At 41.1% G+C, this 20,178-nt stretch overlaps 1 protein-coding gene across 7 annotated transcripts in view; it reads left to right on the top strand.

The window, feature by feature from the left end:
- The window catches only part of CUX1 (cut like homeobox 1), a 270,926-nt gene that overhangs the window by 191,500 nt on the left and 59,248 nt on the right, over positions 1 to 20,178 (top strand). Inside the window, exons 13-20 of one of the 7 annotated variants that reach the window (XM_062012617.1) lie at positions 1,832 to 1,880; positions 2,897 to 2,993; positions 4,410 to 4,775; positions 5,777 to 5,842; positions 7,202 to 7,303; positions 9,534 to 10,360; positions 11,781 to 11,946; positions 12,594 to 12,650. In XM_062012617.1, the coding sequence (XP_061868601.1) occupies positions 1,832 to 1,880; positions 2,897 to 2,993; positions 4,410 to 4,775; positions 5,777 to 5,842; positions 7,202 to 7,303; positions 9,534 to 10,360; positions 11,781 to 11,946; positions 12,594 to 12,650 (1,730 nt within the window). Of the gene's footprint in view, positions 1 to 1,831; positions 1,881 to 2,896; positions 2,994 to 4,103; positions 4,776 to 5,776; positions 5,843 to 7,201; positions 7,304 to 9,533; positions 10,361 to 11,780; positions 11,947 to 12,593; positions 12,651 to 20,178 lie in introns of all 7 variants that reach the window. The other 6 variants (XM_062012614.1, XM_062012616.1, XM_062012615.1 and 3 more) reach the window with 6 other exon arrangements.

Here is a 20,178-nt window from a genome sequence, read left to right as displayed (position 1 = left end):
CACATGGTAATTTCCTGTTACAAAATGGGAGGTTTTTTAATCAGATGAATCTCCTCAACTGGCCATCATGATGACATACATTGCTGCTTGCTGTCCTTTCAGAGGCCATACCCTGCAGATTCCATAGCAGGATGAAAACAATTACCCATGGTGACTGGGGTTTTCCTTCACTGAGTCTCTGCATATTTACCCCAGTACCTTGGAGTCCTAGTAGACAGAGCCATGCCTCTGAGGAGATGTCCCAAGAAACACTTGTTTTCAGCAGTGATTACCTCAGTAAACACATCTGTGATGTCTGTATACTGTTAGGGTCTGTAAGAACTTGGGCCATTAATGCATCACCTCTCTCCTTGACTGGTATGGCTCCATTAATATCAGAAAAGAAGCACTTTTGCATGTGGGTGAGCTGTCGTGCCCACGTAAAGCAGAGTCTTGACAGCTTTACTTTATGTGCTTGTGTATTGGATGATGGCTCTTTGCTACAGCAGTTTCTGCTGGCAAGAGGTGTTACCTGATGAAACTGATGGCCAGAGTTTTGTCATTTTATGAACTGTCTCTGTAGGAGCGCCTGTCAGGATTAACACTGTATGCAATGAGTATGCACAGATGCAAAACACATGAGGTTTCTGTCTCAGAATGACCTCTCTGGTTTGTTTCTTTTTCTTGAATTTGCTACAACTTTGAGCAATCTTGAATGACTCACTGGGACTGCTGTTTTCCAGAGTGTCATTTAATGGACATCTAATTCAGGATTAATGTACAGGCAGATTTATAGAGGAGCTGGACGCCACTTGGTCTGAGGCAGTTAATGAGTGCTGGGTGCCTGACTGATGCGTTGTGGCATCCAGAACTAGTCCCTACATCAACATACTGGCCTTCTACCTTTTTTGACTTAGTGTCCACATTGAATACGTAATTAAACATCCTCTCCCTGCCTCACCAAGTTCCTGCTGCTTTATACATGAAAAATACTACATAAACACCATCTATATCTGTTTACGTATGTTTCTTCAGCAAATTAATGTCGTCTTTGTACAGTGAGAGGCTGAAATCATTTATTGCTTCGTTCTGAGGAAGTTAATGTCCTGCCTGCAGCAGACCTGTTTTAAAAATTTACAAGACAAAGCACAGTGCTAAGTTTGTATTCCAGTAAGATTCTCCTTTGCCAGACGATACAACTCTAACTGAAAGACTTTGAAGGGAGACGTCCTTTGACTGCTCAGTATTTGTGTAAAATATTGACAATGGCACTATCGGGTTCTTCTCTTGGTGTACTTATAAATATTTGGATCTTTCACATATCTTAAGAAATACTGTGCTGTTTTGTCTCTTCTTTGCCATAGAACTAGGAGGTTGTTAAAATGAAAAACGACCTTTTACCCTGTAGTGTCTTGGTCAGGAGGATTATTTGTGCATATTTCCCTTGCTGTGTGAGCCGGTGTGGGTTATATAAAGCATTGTAACTGTGGTGGCAATTCCCCTGTTTTGTTGCAGTGCCACAACATTTTTTATCCCCTTCAAGCTTCACAGATAAATTGATATCTCTTCCGACAGCTTAAAATGTTATATCCTTATTAACCTTTAAGTTTACGCTTTAAACTGGCCTGGTGGGATTGCATATGGAATGATTCAGATGACGCTGGAGAACATTTTCTTGTCCAGTAACTACTTTGAATAGTTATTCTACATTCATTACATGTGTTACTGCAAGGAGAGCTGTTATCACTTGTAGTGGTGCTGGAGAGTAGGAAACGATCATGTTCACACCCATTAGTGGAGTTGTTATGAAAAGAAGAATTAGAAAATAATTTTCTGTTTCTGCCTTCCACAGTATATTGAAATCCATGGAGTTTGCACCATCTGAAACCCCTGGTGCACAGGTAACGAACCGACTTTTGTTTCCTTACTCCCTTCAGCAGTTCAGTTGTTAACAGGACTTTTGTCTTGCAGTTGTGTTGGCATGGACAGTTTCCTGTTGATGTTGAGACGCATGGGGGGATTATTGTTTACCTGACGTTTTCCTATGTAAAAAGCTGAACTGAACAGTTTTTGCCTGTTAATTTCTTTTAAGTGATCAAGGACAATGACATTTCAGTTGTGCTGGAGTGGATAACCAATAATGTTGTGACGTTTGAGTCTTTTGACTAGAGCTGGTGCACAGCTATGCTGAGATTTGCATGTTTCTTGTTCTGACAGTACGCTGAGCAAGGATTTCAGCATTTTTAAGTCTTTGCTAGCCTTGAAAATAACGTTCATAAAGCAAACGTGAGTAGTGAGAAAGCAGGAGAAGGCTCTGCTATTCCAGCAAATTAATCTTACTTAAGTTTAAAGGTTATGCATTAAATTCCTGCTTCTGAAGTCTGAACTGAATATCAATATACTGGGATGAATTTTCAATATGTCTTTTTTAATGATCAAGCATTAGAGTTTAGTGGAAGGCAAATGGCAGGTTTCTGTGACTGATTCTGTTTTTGAACAAACTGTTTATGCTGAAACAGAGCATCTCAAGGAAATTCTTAACTTGGGTCAGTTGACCCAGAAGAAACAATACAATCTTAACTCCTATTTAAATCAGATAAAAAGAAGTGTACAGCTTTTCAATTGAAAGCGTGCCAGTACCATTTTAAAAATGAGTAAGATTAAGAAAATGTTCCGTTACACATTTCAAAATAATGCAGAATTGATGAATGATTTACAGTGAAAATTAAACAGTGAATCTCTTCTATGGCTCACACAGGAGCACTGCATGATTCCTGCAAATATATGCGTGCCCAATTCCCTGGCTGCGTTCGTAGCAGAGATGAGCACTTGTTTTCTTCTTCTGAAATCCTTTTTAGTGCCTGAGTGAGACTCTTAATGCTTTTAGAAACAAACCTCCCACTTTGATTTCCTTTAGGATGCGTCTAAACCGCTGGAGGTGCTGCTGCTGGAGAAGAACCGCTCGTTGCAGTCTGAGAACGCCACGCTGCGTATCACAAACAGTGACCTGAGCGGTAGGTTGACGCGATTTTCGGCTCTTCTGCTTTATTTTGCTGTCTTGTAAAGGGAGGGAGGGCTGAGTGTGAGATGGATGTCTGAGCTAATGCATGGCAGAAAGATTAAGAGGCAACAAGAACTCTGAAGAGCGTTTGATTTCCGCAGTTTCGTAGGCTGGTTAATAAAATAAAACTTGGAGACCTCAGAGAGTCTTTAAAGGTTAGGAAAGACAGGCATTACAAGATGTACCAAGTGGGAACGTTTGAGGCTGTCTTCTGTTTTGGGAACAAATTCATCCGTGGCACCAGAAGTCTCTTCCCCCACACACAATGTTATGCAAAATGTTTGCATGTAGAACACAATAATCTTCCTGTCTGATACGCTTAGATATACTACCAGCAGGTCAGCTTGGAAAAACAAAATACTTTCTTTTGAGCAAAGTGTGTTTGCCGTTTAGCTTTCCTAATGTGGGCTTTTTACATCTTGTGTGCACATTTTTTAAATGGCAAGTCATGGAATTTCCAGATACTTGAATGCTTATGGTTTTTGCAGCTGGAAGAAAGCTAAAAGTTGCCACTGGCCCTGGGATTACTGAATTCTGAAGCGTTTTATGACTTTAACTGAGTGACCTTGGTGCATCCACCTAATGGCAATTCCTTTATTCAAATTGGTTTGTTCCAAAATGTAAATGTTTGCTGCATTTGGGTTCAGTCAGGTCCAATGAGTAATGTCTTGAATGAGAGACAACAAAGAGACTTGCTGTCTGTAACTGCATTTATTTTAAATGTATAACTGCACTTCATGTAATTGTTCTAGTTCTAATGTTTGTAAGGGGGATTCTCCAGGCTGCAACATACAAGAAAGGTGCAAACATGAAATGCATGTTGTTTGTTTTGGGGGCCTTGTTTGGCTTATGAAAATTTCAATTATGGAAAAAAAAATACCAACAACAAATGAAAACAAACCAAAACCAAAAAGAAAACAAAAACCCCACCACCACTTCATTGGCCCTTGGAAATCTGCACTTTTTTTTTTCCCTTTGCGGGGCAAACTTTGCATTTTTTTTTTAATCTTGGTTTTTCCCTCTTTGATCCCCCATAATGCATTATGTTTGACCTTCCTTGTAGGGTCAGCCAGGAGAAAAGGGAAAGACCAGCCTGAGAGTCAGCGTCCTGCAACCTTGCCGGCCTCCCCTCCTTCTCAGTTGCTCCGCAACGCGGGGGAGCAGGCTTCCAATACTAATGGTACACACCAGTTCTCACCAACGGGTTTAAGTCAAGACTTTTTCAGCTCATCCCTGGCGAGCCCCAGCTTACCCCTGGCCTCCACAGGAAAATTTGCACTAAACTCTCTCCTCCAGCGACAGCTAATGCAGTCCTTCTACTCCAAGGCAATGCAGGAAGCAGGAAGCACAAGCATGATTTTTTCAACAGGTCCTTACAGCACAAACTCCATATCTTCCCAAAGTCCATTACAACAAAGTTCGGACGTAAATGGCATGGCCCCATCTCCCAGCCAGTCAGAAAGTGCTGGGAGCATCTCTGAAGGCGAGGAGATAGACACAGCCGAAATTGCACGTCAGGTGAAAGAGCAGTTGATCAAGCACAATATTGGACAGCGGATATTTGGACATTATGTGTTGGGACTGTCTCAAGGGTCTGTGAGTGAGATACTAGCCCGGCCAAAGCCATGGAATAAACTGACTGTGAGAGGCAAGGAGCCATTTCATAAGATGAAGCAGTTCCTCTCGGATGAGCAGAACATCTTGGCTCTTCGCAGCATCCAGGGTAGACAAAGAGGTAAGTGCTTGCCAGCTGAGGGGCTTGCCCTATTTTCCTGTTAGTTACAAGTGTTAAAGTTTGGAAGCTTCCCTGTACGGGGCCATTTGTGTGTGGCTGCTGTTTTCACTCAAATCAGATGTCAGGTACAGAAAGTACAGCTTTCTAACTCTGCTTTCCAGCACTCAAGCAGGTTAGTATCTTTGCTTATGCTTTTTTTAGCTGCTGACTTGTGTTTGTCAGCAGGAGCAAGCAGCAGGGACACTCACATCCCTCACTTCCCCATAGCTCCGTGTCAGAGCTAAATACAGAGTGAAAAGGGTCAATAGCTATGAAGGATATCAGCTCTCAGAAATACTTGGAAATTGTTATTTGGGGTTGTTTATTGAGACCAGACTTTTGTTGTGTCTTGTGTGATTCATTTTTTTTCCCCCCCCAAAGTGTTTTGACACGATATCATAGGTGATGCATGAGACCAGTAATTAAAAACCGATCTTAAGTTAATGCAGCTTACAAACTTAAGGCAGCGAGTTTAAGAAAAAACATACATTTCATTGCAATTCATCATCAGTGAAGACCGAGATTTACATTTAGAGAAACTGAAAAGTAAGTTGTTTACAGTCAAGAGCTATTGGAAAGGACAGGCAGGGTTTTCCTAGATGTTGTTTAATTGAAAGTGCACACTGTTAGATTTATAATCCGTTCTTCCTTTTGATGATTGTACTTGAGGGGATTATCTGCCCATCTTTAACCTCTTCATTTTTGGTATCTCTAGACATTTATTTATATCTGTCTAATCTCCTTTCCGAACGTAGCTGTAATCTTTATTAACAAATCAGCCAGCCTTGCTTCTTCCAAAGTAGCCAGCTCCTCCAGCGCTCAGACTAAAGCTCGAGGGGGCGAGGACAGCTCGAACCCTCGGATTCAGAGACAGGCTGCTAGCTTCTCATGTCACACAGCCCATGATGTCAGAGCAACCATCCCCTGATTGTTTTGTTCTTACCAAACTTGTTTTTCAACAGAGAATCCAGGCCAGAACCTGAACAGACTATTTCAGGAAGTACCGAAACGAAGAAATGGGTCTGAAGGTACGTCACAGGCAGGTGTTTTTCTTTGCAGTCAATACCTAGGAAGTGGAGTGTGCTTTAGCTGTGTGTTTCCTTAAAACTGTGCAGTTTGATTCTGGCCTGGAATCTGATAGAAAAACAGACAGTAAGTATAAAACAAACCATGGGTTAGATGAACACTTTGCTTTTTCTAATTCTGCTGCTGCTGTACTAACATAACCCTGTCTGGATACTTTTTCCACTCCCAACCTCGCTGCATACGCAGATAAAAAGAGCCAAGTGATAAAAGTGGCTTTATAAAAACTATCTCTCAAATCAATTGAAATGCTCTCTTAGCTGTTTTTGTGATTTTGGAGGGAGAAAGTTGCACAATTAAATGAAATCCAACATCAATGGCATGCTGCTTCTCCTCTAGTTTTACTTCTTTCTTCTCATGGGGCTTATGTTGACAAATACACTTTAATACACTGTTAAATTAGTGTGATAGTTACTTCAGTGTGGTGTATGAGAAAGATAAGTGAACATCAAATTGATAGATGATCACTGAAGAGCAAGTATGAAATGTTTTCATTATAGATTAGTTGCAGGTTTTTCCTTTTAGCAAGACATGGGAAGAAGAAAAAACAAATACCCCAATATCCTCTAGTTACTTTAACTCCAGGCAGAAGTTATCTACCTCACTTACAGATGATAGTCTCATAATCAAGAATGCAGTTAAGTACAGTGGCATTCCCAGTCATAGCTTTCCCTCCTTTTCTTCCCCTTAGTGGTTAAGAAAAACAACACAAAACCAAACAACCAAGTAATAGCTCTTAGCTGGAGAGTACTTCAAATGGTATCTGCATTTAAATGACTGATTCTCTTAATGTATTAACCTCTAGAAGTTAAATTTTTCTTTTAATGTAGTTACTTTTTAATTTACTTTTGGGCTGAATGTATACTCATCCTGCTTTGCCTAGCAGCTGGTGCAATTTTTAAGGTGATTCCTGATCTTAAGTTTTTAGCTCTCTTCCTTTCCTCTCTGATTTTTTTCCCTTCTTTATCCCTTCCCCCTCAAAAAAAAAAAAAACAAAGGAAAAAATATATCTATAGATGTTATCCTGGAAAAGGATTGTGTGACCACCTGGTTCTTCCTCCGATGATGTCAGTGTTCTCATCATTTCAGTGCATCCAGTGGGCAGGTTTTTGCACAAGGAGGATGTTTTTCTTTCATTATGTGAAGTATGTTCTTGGTGTTGTAAATGTTGTAAAGGTCCCATGTAAACTTTTGTCAGGTCATACTGGCAGTATATCAGTGTATGCTGTCAAGTTTTGTGTTCAAACAAACAAACAAACAAATAAAAGTTTTCCTGGTCTCATTAGTTTTGTTTTCTTCCTCAGGTAATATAACCACAAGAATCCGAACCACAGAGACTGGCTCTGATGAAGCCATCAAATCCATTCTTGAACAAGCCAAAAGGGAGCTGCAAGTACAGAAAACAGGTATGGTCTCATTTTGTCTCTGGCTCCTTTTATTTCAGAATTTAATTAAAACAATTACCCTGAGCTTTCTGGTCAGTTAATTATATTCTTAAAACCTTGAATGTAGGCTTGAAGAGCTTTTATTGTTATTTGATTTCTATTTAGTGGAGTTGTTTCTGTCTATAAGGCATCCCAAGTTGAGGTTACTTGTGTCACAGCTTGGCAGGGTCTCTGCTCAGCGTTCTGCTCAGCTCCACTCTCAGGGGAGCAACGCTGGGAGATTTCTAAACACCTTTTTCCACATGCTGAGCTCTGCCTTCCTTACACCACGCCAGACCTGCAGGCAATCAGCTCTACAGGCTGGACCTACAAAATCCAGTTTGCTCCTTGGAAAGGAGCTCCTGCTTTCTCTTCTCTTCTATTTAACTCAGACCTCAGGGACACAACTGCATGGGAGAGGGAACTGCATGGATTTGTCTGGGTGAAGGTCACGATCTAGCCAGCAATTACCAGTCACAGTACCTTCGTACTGGGGACATCATGTACTGAAGTGATAATACAGGCAAACTCAGTTCTAACTTTCACATTAGTTTTGGTTACAGAATGTATTCAATGAATGAACTGGCAAATGCAAAGAACAATTCCTTTCCCCCCAAAAAATCATTAGTTCAACATCTTAGCCCCAGATAAGTTTAATTTCTCTTTGTGTGTTGTCACATAGTTAACATTTCTGTCTAGTCCTTAGCCCTCCCAGCTTTCCAGCAGTGCTAAAGGGATAATGGTGAAGACAGCACTATGCATTACTTCTGTTTCATTTTTTTGTTCAAGTGAATACTGATTTGCAGCTTTGGATAGTTGTCTTTTAAAAGAAAACTGAGCTAATCTCATGGCAAAATATAAAAGACTAGATAATATATGATTTCAGTAATATGACTTTCTACAAGTAATGATTACATAGAGGAAAGTACAGGCTGTATGCAGGAAACAGCAAGCACGTTGTTCAGTAGCATATTTCATCTGAGAACCTCAGGCTTCCCTTCAAATATTAATTCAGCCTCAGAACTCCCCATGAAACCAGCAGATAAAACAGAAGAGATGGTCCCGCTGTCTTCTTTCCCATTTCTTAGCTTTTCATTTATTTTATGGTGTGTGACAGGAAGGGAGGGAAATTTGGAAATGTATTCAGATGAGGCATAATATTGCTAGAATAATACACAGTATGTTTCAAATCTTATTTCACTTGGAGGCTGCTTCTTGCAGTGTACAGGTTCCCTGTTACTATCTGGTGCTTCACTTTTCCCGTTCTTTACAGTAGCTTTCAGAGGAATCGGTTTTCAAGTGCTGGGGACCTCAGTGGAGACTAATTTAAATGGAAACAGATGCCATTGCAAAAATCTCCCAGCTCTGCAGAGATAATTCTACATCCACATCCCAGTCTCTGCTCATCCCTAGTTGCTGCAGCACAGCCAGACGAGTCCTGACTCACCACTGAAATGCTGCATTTAGGGGTTATCTCTTCTGAAAACACCCGTGGCTCCGTCCTAGGGCTTCGGATGAGGCAGAGAGGGATGTCCAGACATCAGCCTGATTTTTGTAGAGCTGTTTATTTCAGTGGTTGGGACCATGGAATAAGAAAACAGGAAGCAGGAGCATATTTGTGTCAAATGAAACAACGAAGTCTCTTACTAATTCTTGCTTTGTTGTAATTTGTGTGTTACTTTTTTGGAGTTAACAGGACTCACTGTATTTATATTGTGAGAGGGTATTAATAGTCTGTCCAGGTGAACACAGCTGTGTTCAGTTTTGAGAGTGTGTGCGTTAACGATTCATTTGTGGAGACAGAGAGAAGCGAAAGGTTAAATAACTTTGCAAACAGAACCATAAAATGTTACTGACCACTTGGGGTTGGGGGAGGAAGAGGTGAAGGCTTGATTTTCAAAGGCATTGATTTGAACATTATTACAATGGTGGGAAACATGCAAGTAGTACTAGATTTGTGCAGCTGAGTCTCTGCGTGCAAATGTCCAGCGCTTTGGCAACCATAACAATTTTCCAGTGAAGAACTTTGGAAATCTTACCTTATTTTGAAAAGTGCAAATCTTTGCTTAGTGAAATCTCCTCCCTCCTATCCAGAAATGTATTGCAGCCCCTTTTTTTTTCTTTGTCTAACAAGGAGATGTTTACAAGTAGCACGTGTTGAATATAAAGCATATTCCTCTGTTGCATTTAGTCTTTTGGTTGTTTTTCATAGCTGAGCCGGCTCAGCCGCCTTCTGCATCTAGCAGTGGCAATTCTGATGATGCTATTCGATCCATTCTGCAACAAGCCCGACGTGAAATGGAGGCACAGCAGGCTGCCCTTGAACCTGCCTTAAAAACACCACCTTTATCTCAAGCTGACATTTCTATCCTGTCCCCCAAACTAGTATCTACACCTGCAATGTCTTCGGTTTCCAGCTATTCTCCTTTGGCCATACCCCTGAAGAAACATTCATCTGTCACTGATTCCAGTATCTCTGCATTGCAGAACCTCTCTGGGCTCAAAAAGGAGCCTCAGGAGGCACCTGTTTTAGAGCTTCATGGAATAAGTGATTCTGCCCAGGGTATGTTGAGGCATGTTAAAAATGAGTTGGGACGTGGTGGTGTTTGGAAGGACCATTGGTGGAATACTGTGCAGCATGAGAGAAGAAATACAGCTCTTCCTGAAGATGTAAAAGTTGAGGAAGCCAGTGGTGGAAAAGAAAAGGTCAGCAATCAGACTAGGCCAGATCGTAGCCAGCTCCAAGGACCATCTTCTTCAGAGTATTGGAAAGAGTGGCCAAACGCTGAATCTCCGTACTCCCAGAGTTCTGAATTGAGCATGACGGGGGCGAGTCGCAGTGAGACACCACAGAATAGCCCCCTCCCTTCATCCCCTATCGTGTCTTTGTCAAAGCCATCCAAACCTTCAGTTCCTCCACTGACACCCGAGCAGTATGAGATTTATATGTACCAGGAAGTGGATACGATAGAGCTAACGCGGCAGGTCAAGGAAAAGCTAGCAAAGAATGGCATCTGCCAAAGGATCTTTGGGGAAAAGGTAAAGAACTGGTTCTCTCTTGTTAACACCAGTATTGGGAATGTGCCTTGCCTTGGGACGGAGCCCAGTTTAAGGGAGGGGGATATGCCACATATGTCTCGTGGAAAAATGTTTCTGCTTCGCGTGTTAAGTGGTTAAAAACCAAGCTCACGAAGGAAAGAGTTTCCCTGAGCTCTGTGAGCTGCATAATCTTTTTATACAAAGACTGGCTTCAGCCATTTGTAATTAGAAACGGAGCCCCCAGGTTTAGAACCACTGAAAGCTGAAGCAAACGTTATTGAGACTCAGTATTTCATGCTTAATGTAGTGATTTCATGGAATATTTGAGTAATGCCATTGTCATGACTGGAGAGTCTTACATTTGTAATGAGTGAAGATTATGGACACGAGAGCATTTTTCTCTTTTTTGTTAATACTTGGAAACATGCACAAGGGTATTTAAACAAACACATGGAAAATCCCCTACCTCTCCTTAGCCTGAAGTCAATTCTTGAGTCATTTTTTATACCTGGTGCCTGGTATTGTAACATCTGAGACATTTTTAAGCAATGTTTGATTACAGATAATGCGACACGTGATAAGACTTTCTGATATACTCACATGGTGAGCCTTAAGCATTGAACATGTGGGATTTCAGGGGGTTCCCCAACCACCAGAAAACACCACCGCTGTAAGAAGTGGTTGGACATCTGGTTTTTCTCTTAATATAAAGAATTAAATCAATATAGTAGTATAATAGGAGCTGGCACCACGCTATTACCTTTTCACTAAGATGTAAAATGAAAAGCCTGACCTCTTGGGGTCATTAAAGATCCCGTGGCAGCTTTCATTAAGTATGATTTTTAACCCCTGTACCTGTGCTGAATTCCAGGCAAGTAATTGCATTCAGCCTGTCTGAAATTCCCCCTTTGCTGGAGTCGGCTGTATTCTTAAATATTTACTTACGTGGAGCTGCCACTGCTACAGGTGAAAACAAACATCATTATAATTCATACCCCCAAAAAAATCACCCAAATATAGGCCTAGTCTCAAAAGTCCCAATTATTTTTGTTTGAGAACAAAATACATGCCAATCATTTTCTGTTTTATCTGCCTGTGTGTGCCTGGACTCTGTGTTTTTCCTGTTAGAACTGATGAAACTATTTGACACAAAATATGAAAAGCATGCAAATCTCACCCCATCCTTCTGCTGTTTGTGCTGCCACTCTGTTCCTGCAGGAAAAACCCCACGCTCCTGAAGGAAACCACGGCAGGAGAAAAGCATTTCCATCAATTACCTACAGATGTCATTTTGCAGTTTTTTGTTAGTTGTCCGTATAAAACTCACTTGAGTGCTACAGCAGTGTCACCAAAGTGACTTAAATTACCCCTCTTCCACATCAAATGTGTTAACGTGCCGTTCTTGGTTGCTTCACTTCAGGTATTGGGGCTGTCCCAAGGAAGTGTCAGTGACATGCTCTCCAGGCCAAAGCCATGGAGTAAATTGACCCAAAAAGGCCGAGAACCATTTATTCGTATGCAGCTCTGGTTGAATGGTGAGCTGGGACAGTGTGTCCTGCCTGCACAAGGGCAGCAACAAGGACAAGGTAATTAAAATTCCACTATGTTGTTTGAGTTGAAGAGGAGGAAATCTCTTTTTTTTTTTGGTTTTAAATGTGCAGTAAGTGAGACTTGCACCCAGTGCCAGCCCAGGCGTGGCTGGAAGTGGCAGCACCCACCCTCACAGCCCAGCCAGTCCCTAGAGGGACGCACTGGGAACCTTTGCGAGCGAAGCCCTTGTTTATGCATAACTGATAAGCAGCAGTTATCGCCTTCCTAATTAGGATGATATTCTCTAGGCATAAATATGATACGTCATTCAACTCAATTTTGGCCAGAGGTGGCAAATCTTGTGTGCTGTTTTCTAGGGTCGCACAGGGGATTGTTATTGTTCCTAGGGAAATATCGATTGCTTTCTCAGGAGGTGAGCTAGAAGAACTAAGCTTTAAAGGGGGAATGCTGTGTTGCAATTACACTTTTATTGTGGCTCTCTCTTATCCTAATGCCTATTGATACAGAAAGGCCAGACTAGAGTTTGGCCTCGGTTGTGCCCTTATAATGCCACTGACTTAAATGAGCAGCGTGCCCTTGCCGAGATCACCAGTTTGCTATTTGTTGAGCCTGCTTACTGTTTAGTTTGTGGTTTGGCATCTCCTTTTATTGTTCCCTGATTTTCCTCTCCTCTCTTATCTAGTCCTTCACTCTGTGACATCATTACAGGATTCCCTACAGCAGGGATGTGCAAGCTCAGGTAATCAGCTGGTTTCAATGATTTGCTCTAAAATAATTCTCTGTGCTTTTGTTACATTTCCTGTGCTTTGATGCCAAGAGGTTTCTCGTGTTTTGTTGTATCATACAGGAGACCCTTTTTTTATTAACGCAGTTAATTCCTCGTTCTCTCCTTGTTGCTATGGCAGATGTAGGGAGTGCACATATTTAGCTGCATATATTAGGTAAAGAGACTCTACTCTGTCTGATCTTTGAGATCATTGGCTCTGTAGGGTTTTTTTTTTACCATAGTTCAGCTTATCAACTTGACATGTGACAATGACTGTAAAACAAGCCTTTCGTTTGTAATGTGATCTGCATACTCCAGCTGCCTCACTTACTGGCATATTTTTTTCTCACTTTCAGTTGCACAAAATCTGCTTTGTTAATTTGAAGGTGGGGAAGAGACCACATTGTGTCTTTCCTTTTCAAGCTCCGTTAAATATTCCAACCCAACCTTTTTTCTCCCTCCCCTTTCTGTTTACAAAAAAATAGAAGCAGATGCAGCAAAGATGAGTGTCAAAGAGAAGTGAATTGCTAAAGGTTTTATAAGATGGCCACAGTATAGGAAGGAGGCTGGAACAGAACAGCTGTGTTCCTGCTGTTAGATACCAAACTCTACCCACACAGACTTTTTACCAATGACATGCTTAACTGACGTAAACCATTCGGGCTGTTTTGTACTCTAGAAAAATACTCATGCCCTGTGCCTACAGCCAGTGCCCTGTATTGGAGAATTACTGCAATTTCAGGATACAGAGAAGGATGGATTGTGCTTTTCTTCCACCTTTCTGCCATTCTGAATCACTCTGGGTTGTTTTTTTCCTGCAGCTTGCTGGGTTTATTCTGACTATCCCAACCCAAGCTGCTTTTTCTCTCTGCTGGGGAAAATGTTTTGCGTTCTAAAAGATTTTACTCGAAGAAAATCCATGATGATATTCAGCCCACATTTTTTCTTAAGAGGAACAGTTGAAAATAAACAGATAAAAGCCATGAAAACAAAACCAAAATGGGAAAAAATCCTCTGCAGTCATAGGGCTATTGTTACGTGTAGCCAAGCATTTAGCAAACATGGACATTTCCCATGACGGTTTGTACTCTGCTGTTCATTAAGAGGGTGCCATTGACTACTCTTTTTTTTGTGGCATCAGTACTCTGAAAGAGTAACTGTAACAGTTATAAATGCCTAAAACAGCATGGAAAATATGAGTAATTAATTGTAGCCATTTTAAGAGGAATTTGAAATCAGAGGAGCTGGGAAAAGGCTACGTTGTTATTGCTAATCATCCTATTTATGACTAACTGCAACTATAAAAGATTGAGAGACAAGCCCATAGTATTAAAATCCCACCACCTTATGGATTCCCGTGAGGATCGCTGGTAGCTGAAAGTGATTTCCTTCAGGAAGTTCAGTTTTTCTGCTGTGATGTTTTGCTCCCCTCCCATACTCCCCATCTCGTTTGTCAGTTCCTGCCCTTGAGCTAATATTTTGTGAGGCGACACATTCCTATCAGCTAATACAGTCATGTTATTGATGATCACCCTCCTTCTTCCCTTAAAGCAGACTTACAAATGAGAAAATGGGCTCATGCCCTTTTCTCCCTCCTTTCCCATGATTATAAATAAAATCGTTGTACAAGCCATTCCTTTCTCGGTGCTTTTCTCTGTGTAAAGGAATAAGGAAGGTTATGACACCGCAGAACAAAAGAACGAAACCAAGTTATTTGAATGAGGGAGGGCAGTTTGGTAATTTTCTTTTATTAGCAGCTGTTCTGTAATTAAAAGCACAGCAAACAGTTTGGAAAAGGTAATAATAATTATGCATTTGTGAAAGATCCTCCACTCCAGGGCAGGAAAGGAGGAAAAAAAAGAAAAGACAGCTCCAATTTTCTGCTCTTCTGAGACATTTCCCAGGAAAATCAAGACAGAAAAGGTTGCATACTTGTAATTTTAAAACAGAAATTAATCAGAGCATTTTTGAAAAGAGAAAAGGTCTGGAGCCTTTTCCATGTAATATAATTGGTTTGGAACTTGTTGAATGCATAAAGGGAAAGAAGTGAAATTACACTAATACATTCAGTGGCTCCTGAGTGCTTTGCCAAGAAGGTCTTCAGTGTACAGAGTGTCAACATGCATAGTAATGTCTCAAACTTTTATTAGCTGTGAGTATTTTCATTACCTTTTGGCACTGTTCTATCAAACTAGCGAGATTTTCTGGATTTCTGACCCAGTTAGCTACACTTCTAGATCATAAGGTTTTGATTAACACCTCATTCATGAAAATCTGTTCTTTTGTCCGGTAATTTTCCATTGTCACACGTGGACAGATGGACCCATCAGTCTTTTAGATGTGGGAATAAGTGGATTAGTATCATTTCTTTATTATTGATCTTTGTTGAGGTAGCAAAGAGAAGCCAGGCTTGTTTTTCTTCTTTAAAAGCTGTATTTATGAGTTTTGATAAAAACACAGTCAATACCAAAATCACAACCAGAGATATATCTGTATTTTCTGCCTGTGACTTTTCATCAAGCCTTTGGTGAGTTTGTGCAAGTTTCAGTGAACGTGTTCTACACAAAAACGGTGTCTGTACCCTAGGTGGTCAAAAATAGTATCACTGTGCCTTTTCTAACATTTTTTCCCTGTGTATTTCTTTCCACCTAAATGCTCTAATGCCCTTGGGTAAATCTGCCTTTTTAATGATTTATGTGTCAAAAGCACGGACCAAATCACATGGAAATAAAAAAAAAAAGTTGAATTAGTGTCACCCAACTGCATCAGCATTTTTTCATGATGAATTTGGCCCTTATTTAGTTGCATTACTGCTGATCAGAGCTGGGTTGGGTTTGGACAGTAGCCACGTGCCAGAAGAAGGTTTGTGTGCTTCGATATTTTTTTTCTGAATACTTGTACTGTATGTAGCTCTTATGAGTTTGTTTTATTTCGGGATCTTGTATCTTTACATCTATGTGACACTGAGAGAAAGCTTCTTTTTCGATGCTGTTGGTTTTGTAGCTACTCCCAGGAATGCTGAATTTTTATTCACTTTTGTATTTATCCTCTGTGAAGGACATATACTGTCTATATACTACATTAAAGACTTGCAAATACTCAGTGGGAAAAAGACGTGCCTTTTTGGTATGTGTTTCTGTAAGGGTCGTCTTATGACCTAATGTGGAAATCTTCATTTGCCGATACAGCTGCGGGTGATCTCAGGGGATTTTGAATTTCCCTTTTGTTTGTCTTCCTTTCTGGGTATCATCCATCATTCCTAACCTCATGCTGCTTAGCAATAGTAACACTCATGGGAGTTGAAGAAAGGATTATAGCAGCGTAAAATGGGGAGCTAATTAGAGCTTGTTTCAAAATCAGAATCTGGCTTGAGATAATTGCATATTATCTGGTGATTTAAAAACCCAAGATCTACTGTATTTAGATCAACTGAAATATGCATAAAAGCTTTATTTTCAAAATAAAACATTTGTAACAACAGGGAGATTAGTTCTTATCATCCCTTGGGGAAGGAAAGAGAAAAAAAGAATCAGAATGTAATCTGTGGTGGTAGTTATGATATTAGCAGACATACTGTGGAATGATGAGAAGCCCAGGTGTCTGGTACATTTTCGTTTATGTGGTTATGTATTCCTCTAATATTTTGCAGTACAGAAGCTGCTGAGTGGGCAAGTAGTTAACTGTGTACTGGGTAGATCTTCCCATTTACCTAATAACAGAAGGATGCTGTCACATTGACTACTCCGAGAGAAACAAAGTGGGGAGAGAGTGTATTTCAGGCTTGCAGTCCGTAATCCATATTGCCATCCTGATGTGCTTCTGGGAAGAGCTCAGCAGCCACATGGTGGCAATGGAGAAGCTCTTACCCTCTGTTTCTCCACAGTTGATGATTTTCTCTTTCATTGTACTGAGAGTTCTACTTTGATTGTATTTTGATTGTTCAAGATGATGCTCAAGAAGCATGACTGGGATTAGCACATGGAGAGCTGAATCCTTAGTACCTTGAGATCACGCAAGTGATCAGAGCAGTGATGCTGGTGTTGCTGAATCAAAAGGAAGAGAGAGATTGTTTCACAGCCATTTGCTGGCATTCTGTGTTGATAAAGTGATATGACACGGAATGTTTGTGGTTAGTCTATAAAATGGAAGAGAAGGGAGATCACATGGCTTTTAATAGCTGAGTAGTTGGACTGCAGGAGTTTCTTGCATAGGATGGTTTACGTTTGGTGAACAATTTTGAGGTCTTTGCATTTGGTTCAAGGGTCTGTTTCCTTTCATGGTAGGTGCAAATGCAATTTTAAAGTTTGGAGCTAAACAACAAAGTCAGCCAAACAGTTATGTGGCTTGAGATTGCAGCTCTGAAGCAGTTGCCATGGCGGTCTTGATTTCAAACCATAGGATATCAGTTGGCTCCTCATAAGGGCAGCTGTTGTAGTCTGTCTGTAATATGTATGATCACATTCTGTGCCATTTCTCTGACATTTGGACCATGAAAACCTTCCTGGCAGACTTTCTGGTATCAAAAAAAACTGGCAGAATTGCTGTTAAGGCACCTTGCTGGGACCTGGGTCAGTGTTTCAAGTTCATTGTTAACAGGACATTGACTATCATTGATAGCCATCACCTGGTCATTTCTGCCTCATGCCTAGTCTGTCCTCCCCAGGCTGTCTGGTGTGGCTGTAGTCCCTTGTCCATCAGTGATGCTCTGCAAATAGTCAATATTTGTAGAGAAATTCCTGTCTTAGTTGTATTCTTTTCTGTCCATTTAATCACCCAGTGATTAAACTGGCAGAAGATTACTCCATCCTCATTGTGGTCATAGCTTTACTGTTATGAAAGTGCTAAAGAAAAATATATAATCAAAGAGTGAACACTGTTTCCTAGGCAGATATTCCTTGTGGCTGAAATACAATGACAAAGCACCAACAGACTTTTCATATTAATACAGCAAAGAGAAGACTCATGCTGGATTCCAAAGACAAATTTAATTCACTCTGAAGTGTGGTTATGGGTTCGTAGCATTCATTTTGGAGAAGTTACCCAGTCAAGTTGCAGCTATGTTTTATTTCTGTGGTTGATTTGGGAATGTGGCTCCTTTACTCTCACTCTCCTTTCATGTGCAGGAAGAGATTTCCAAGCAAGGGAGTCATGTGCAGCTCTGCAGTAGCATTTAGCCAAGCACTCAAGTGCCTCATTCTCAAAGCCTTGATTTTTAAAAATGCTGATTAATGAATTAATATAGTTTTTAAACTGCATGAAAAAAGTTACTTTCCTGACCATAACTGCTGCTACACTTCTTGGGTAGTTTATGGGAGTACCATTTAGCAGTTAGTTGCTGAAAAAAGGAATATGTGTTTCCAGAGGAACTTCAGCATCAAACTGAGCATGTAACTTCTTTGCACTCTCTTCGGGCCTTGTTGAAAAGAAACCATGGCTGTTGAATATCAGAGCTGTGTAAATTCCACTGTTCGTCATTTTGTTATTTATTATTCATTTCATTAATTACCAGCGTATTCTTTTCCCTCCACTTGCTCATTTGGAGATGAGCAGCCTCCTTTGGGGAGGGGACCCACGTTACCTCCCCTCCCTGCTGCCAGGCACCAAGGGGCTTCTCCTGCCAGCTGCTAACCACAGAGGAGCTGGACAGAAAATGATGAGCTGATACGTTAGAAAGCCAACTATAAAAATAACTGGAGCAGCACTGAAATGTGAGCGAGGCCGTTGCAGTCGTGTTGCAGAGCGGGAAGGCCAAGCAGCTCGAGGCAGGGGGGTCAGGAGCCAGGGTAATGGCCAGGATCTGTCCCCCATGGGCTGGCAGCTGCAGGAGAGGTCGGAAAGGTTCTTATCCGAAGGGAGCAGATATTTTTCTGTTAGTAATAGGAGCGCTGGCAGCTGGCAGAAGCTCTTGTTGGTCTCCTGGTTGCTTGTGGGAAAAGGAGGGGGTTGCAAGTCCACAGGCTGCCAGCGGTGGGATGGTGATAGCCATCACACCCTCAGCCATCCCCGGGGCAACAGCCCAACTGCTGCTCAGCAAATTACAAAATGCTCCTTTGCTGGATGAAAATTACCTTGCTTTCAATTCAAAGAGCAGATAATGGGCTATTTTCCTCCCAAAATACTGGGAAAAAAAGGTATGCTAGCACCAAACGTGCGGGTTGTTATTCCCATCTTATAATGAGGATGGAGCTACAGGCAGCTCTCTTCTCCACCAAGTAGCTCTGAAACAGGGAAATAAACAGCCTGTTAGACTCTAACAATGAAATCCTCTTCTGATTATAGAGTTATATATTACTTGAGAGCAAATCATTCCCAAGAAGAAAAAAACCAGAAAATTACCAGAAAATTAGTGTCTTCTGAGTTATCTTCTGGCCTGTCCTTTGCATTACCATGTGAGAAAAACTGATGAATTTCTCTCACCTACTTTGATGGGTCCTGAAGGTTTTTTGACTTGCCAGCAGCCATCCAGAGAAACAACACATTAAAGAATCCAGTGATTGTTTTAAATCAGATGAGAAACACAACTTGCATTGAAAACAAAGCAAAACAGACTTGAGAGCAACTCTAAATAAAAGTGAAAATAGTAAAATATCCAATTAAAAAGCCTAATGAAAGGGATAAAAAATAAGATAAGAAGTGTAAAACAGGCCTGATAATGCATGTCCCATATTTACTTTTGTCAAAGATATTGCAGATAGCAGCTTAAAACATACTTATTTCTTTGGCTGTATCAATAATGTCCTGTAGTGGAGATGAAAGAGTGATTGTTCCCCAGAATAATTTGGGCATTGTTGGATACTATTTACTGGCACAACCTGAGCTTGACAAAATATCCCTGTGTTGCTGTCAGTGGTCAGGGTCTCTCCAGTGGGACCGTCCTGCTTTGGAGAGTAAGGTTGGTCTTGCAAGGTGTTCTCACCAGCTCTCCCACAGGTTGCCAGCCCAGCCAAAGCACCTTTCTCTGTCATGCACCATGAGATAATCCTCTCAGTGTCTTCTCCCAAGACATTCCCCCTTGCTGCTCTGCATGCCAAAGGGAGATTGGGATGGGTCAGGGATGGGAGCTGCCCTCTCTGGCACCTCTCTGAAGGTGTGAGATTAGCTGCAGTGTAACCACAGTTGTGTTTCATGTGTTTCTCTCTTTTACCCCTCTGGAACTTGTGTCCTAAAAATAGTACAAGTTTAAACTGGCAGATGTTTCATTTGTCCTTTATGAGAGGACCAAAATTAGCCTCTCATTTGGCACCTAAATAAAGCAGCTTAACTGCCTTTATGCGAACTTTGCAATTACTGTCTATTGAAGTTGCAACATTTTGTTGTGTTTGATGGGGAAGGGTATTATGTAAGCAATACAAGCACCTAAAAAGCCACCAGACCTTGAAAAAAGAGAGGACGGACAAGAACAAGCCCAACTGTTTTGTTGTGAGGGTTTGGTTTGGGTGGTTTTTTTTCACTCTTTGTGCTCTGAGGCAGGTGGGTTTTTCCTAATGAAGGTTTCACTTTA

Source organism: Colius striatus, chromosome 20 (assembly GCF_028858725.1).
Source record: "Colius striatus isolate bColStr4 chromosome 20, bColStr4.1.hap1, whole genome shotgun sequence".
NCBI classification, from domain to species: Eukaryota; Metazoa; Chordata; class Aves; order Coliiformes; family Coliidae; genus Colius; species Colius striatus.
The sequence above is the reverse complement of the archived record's forward strand: the minus strand, read 5'-3'. Positions and strand labels throughout refer to the sequence as shown.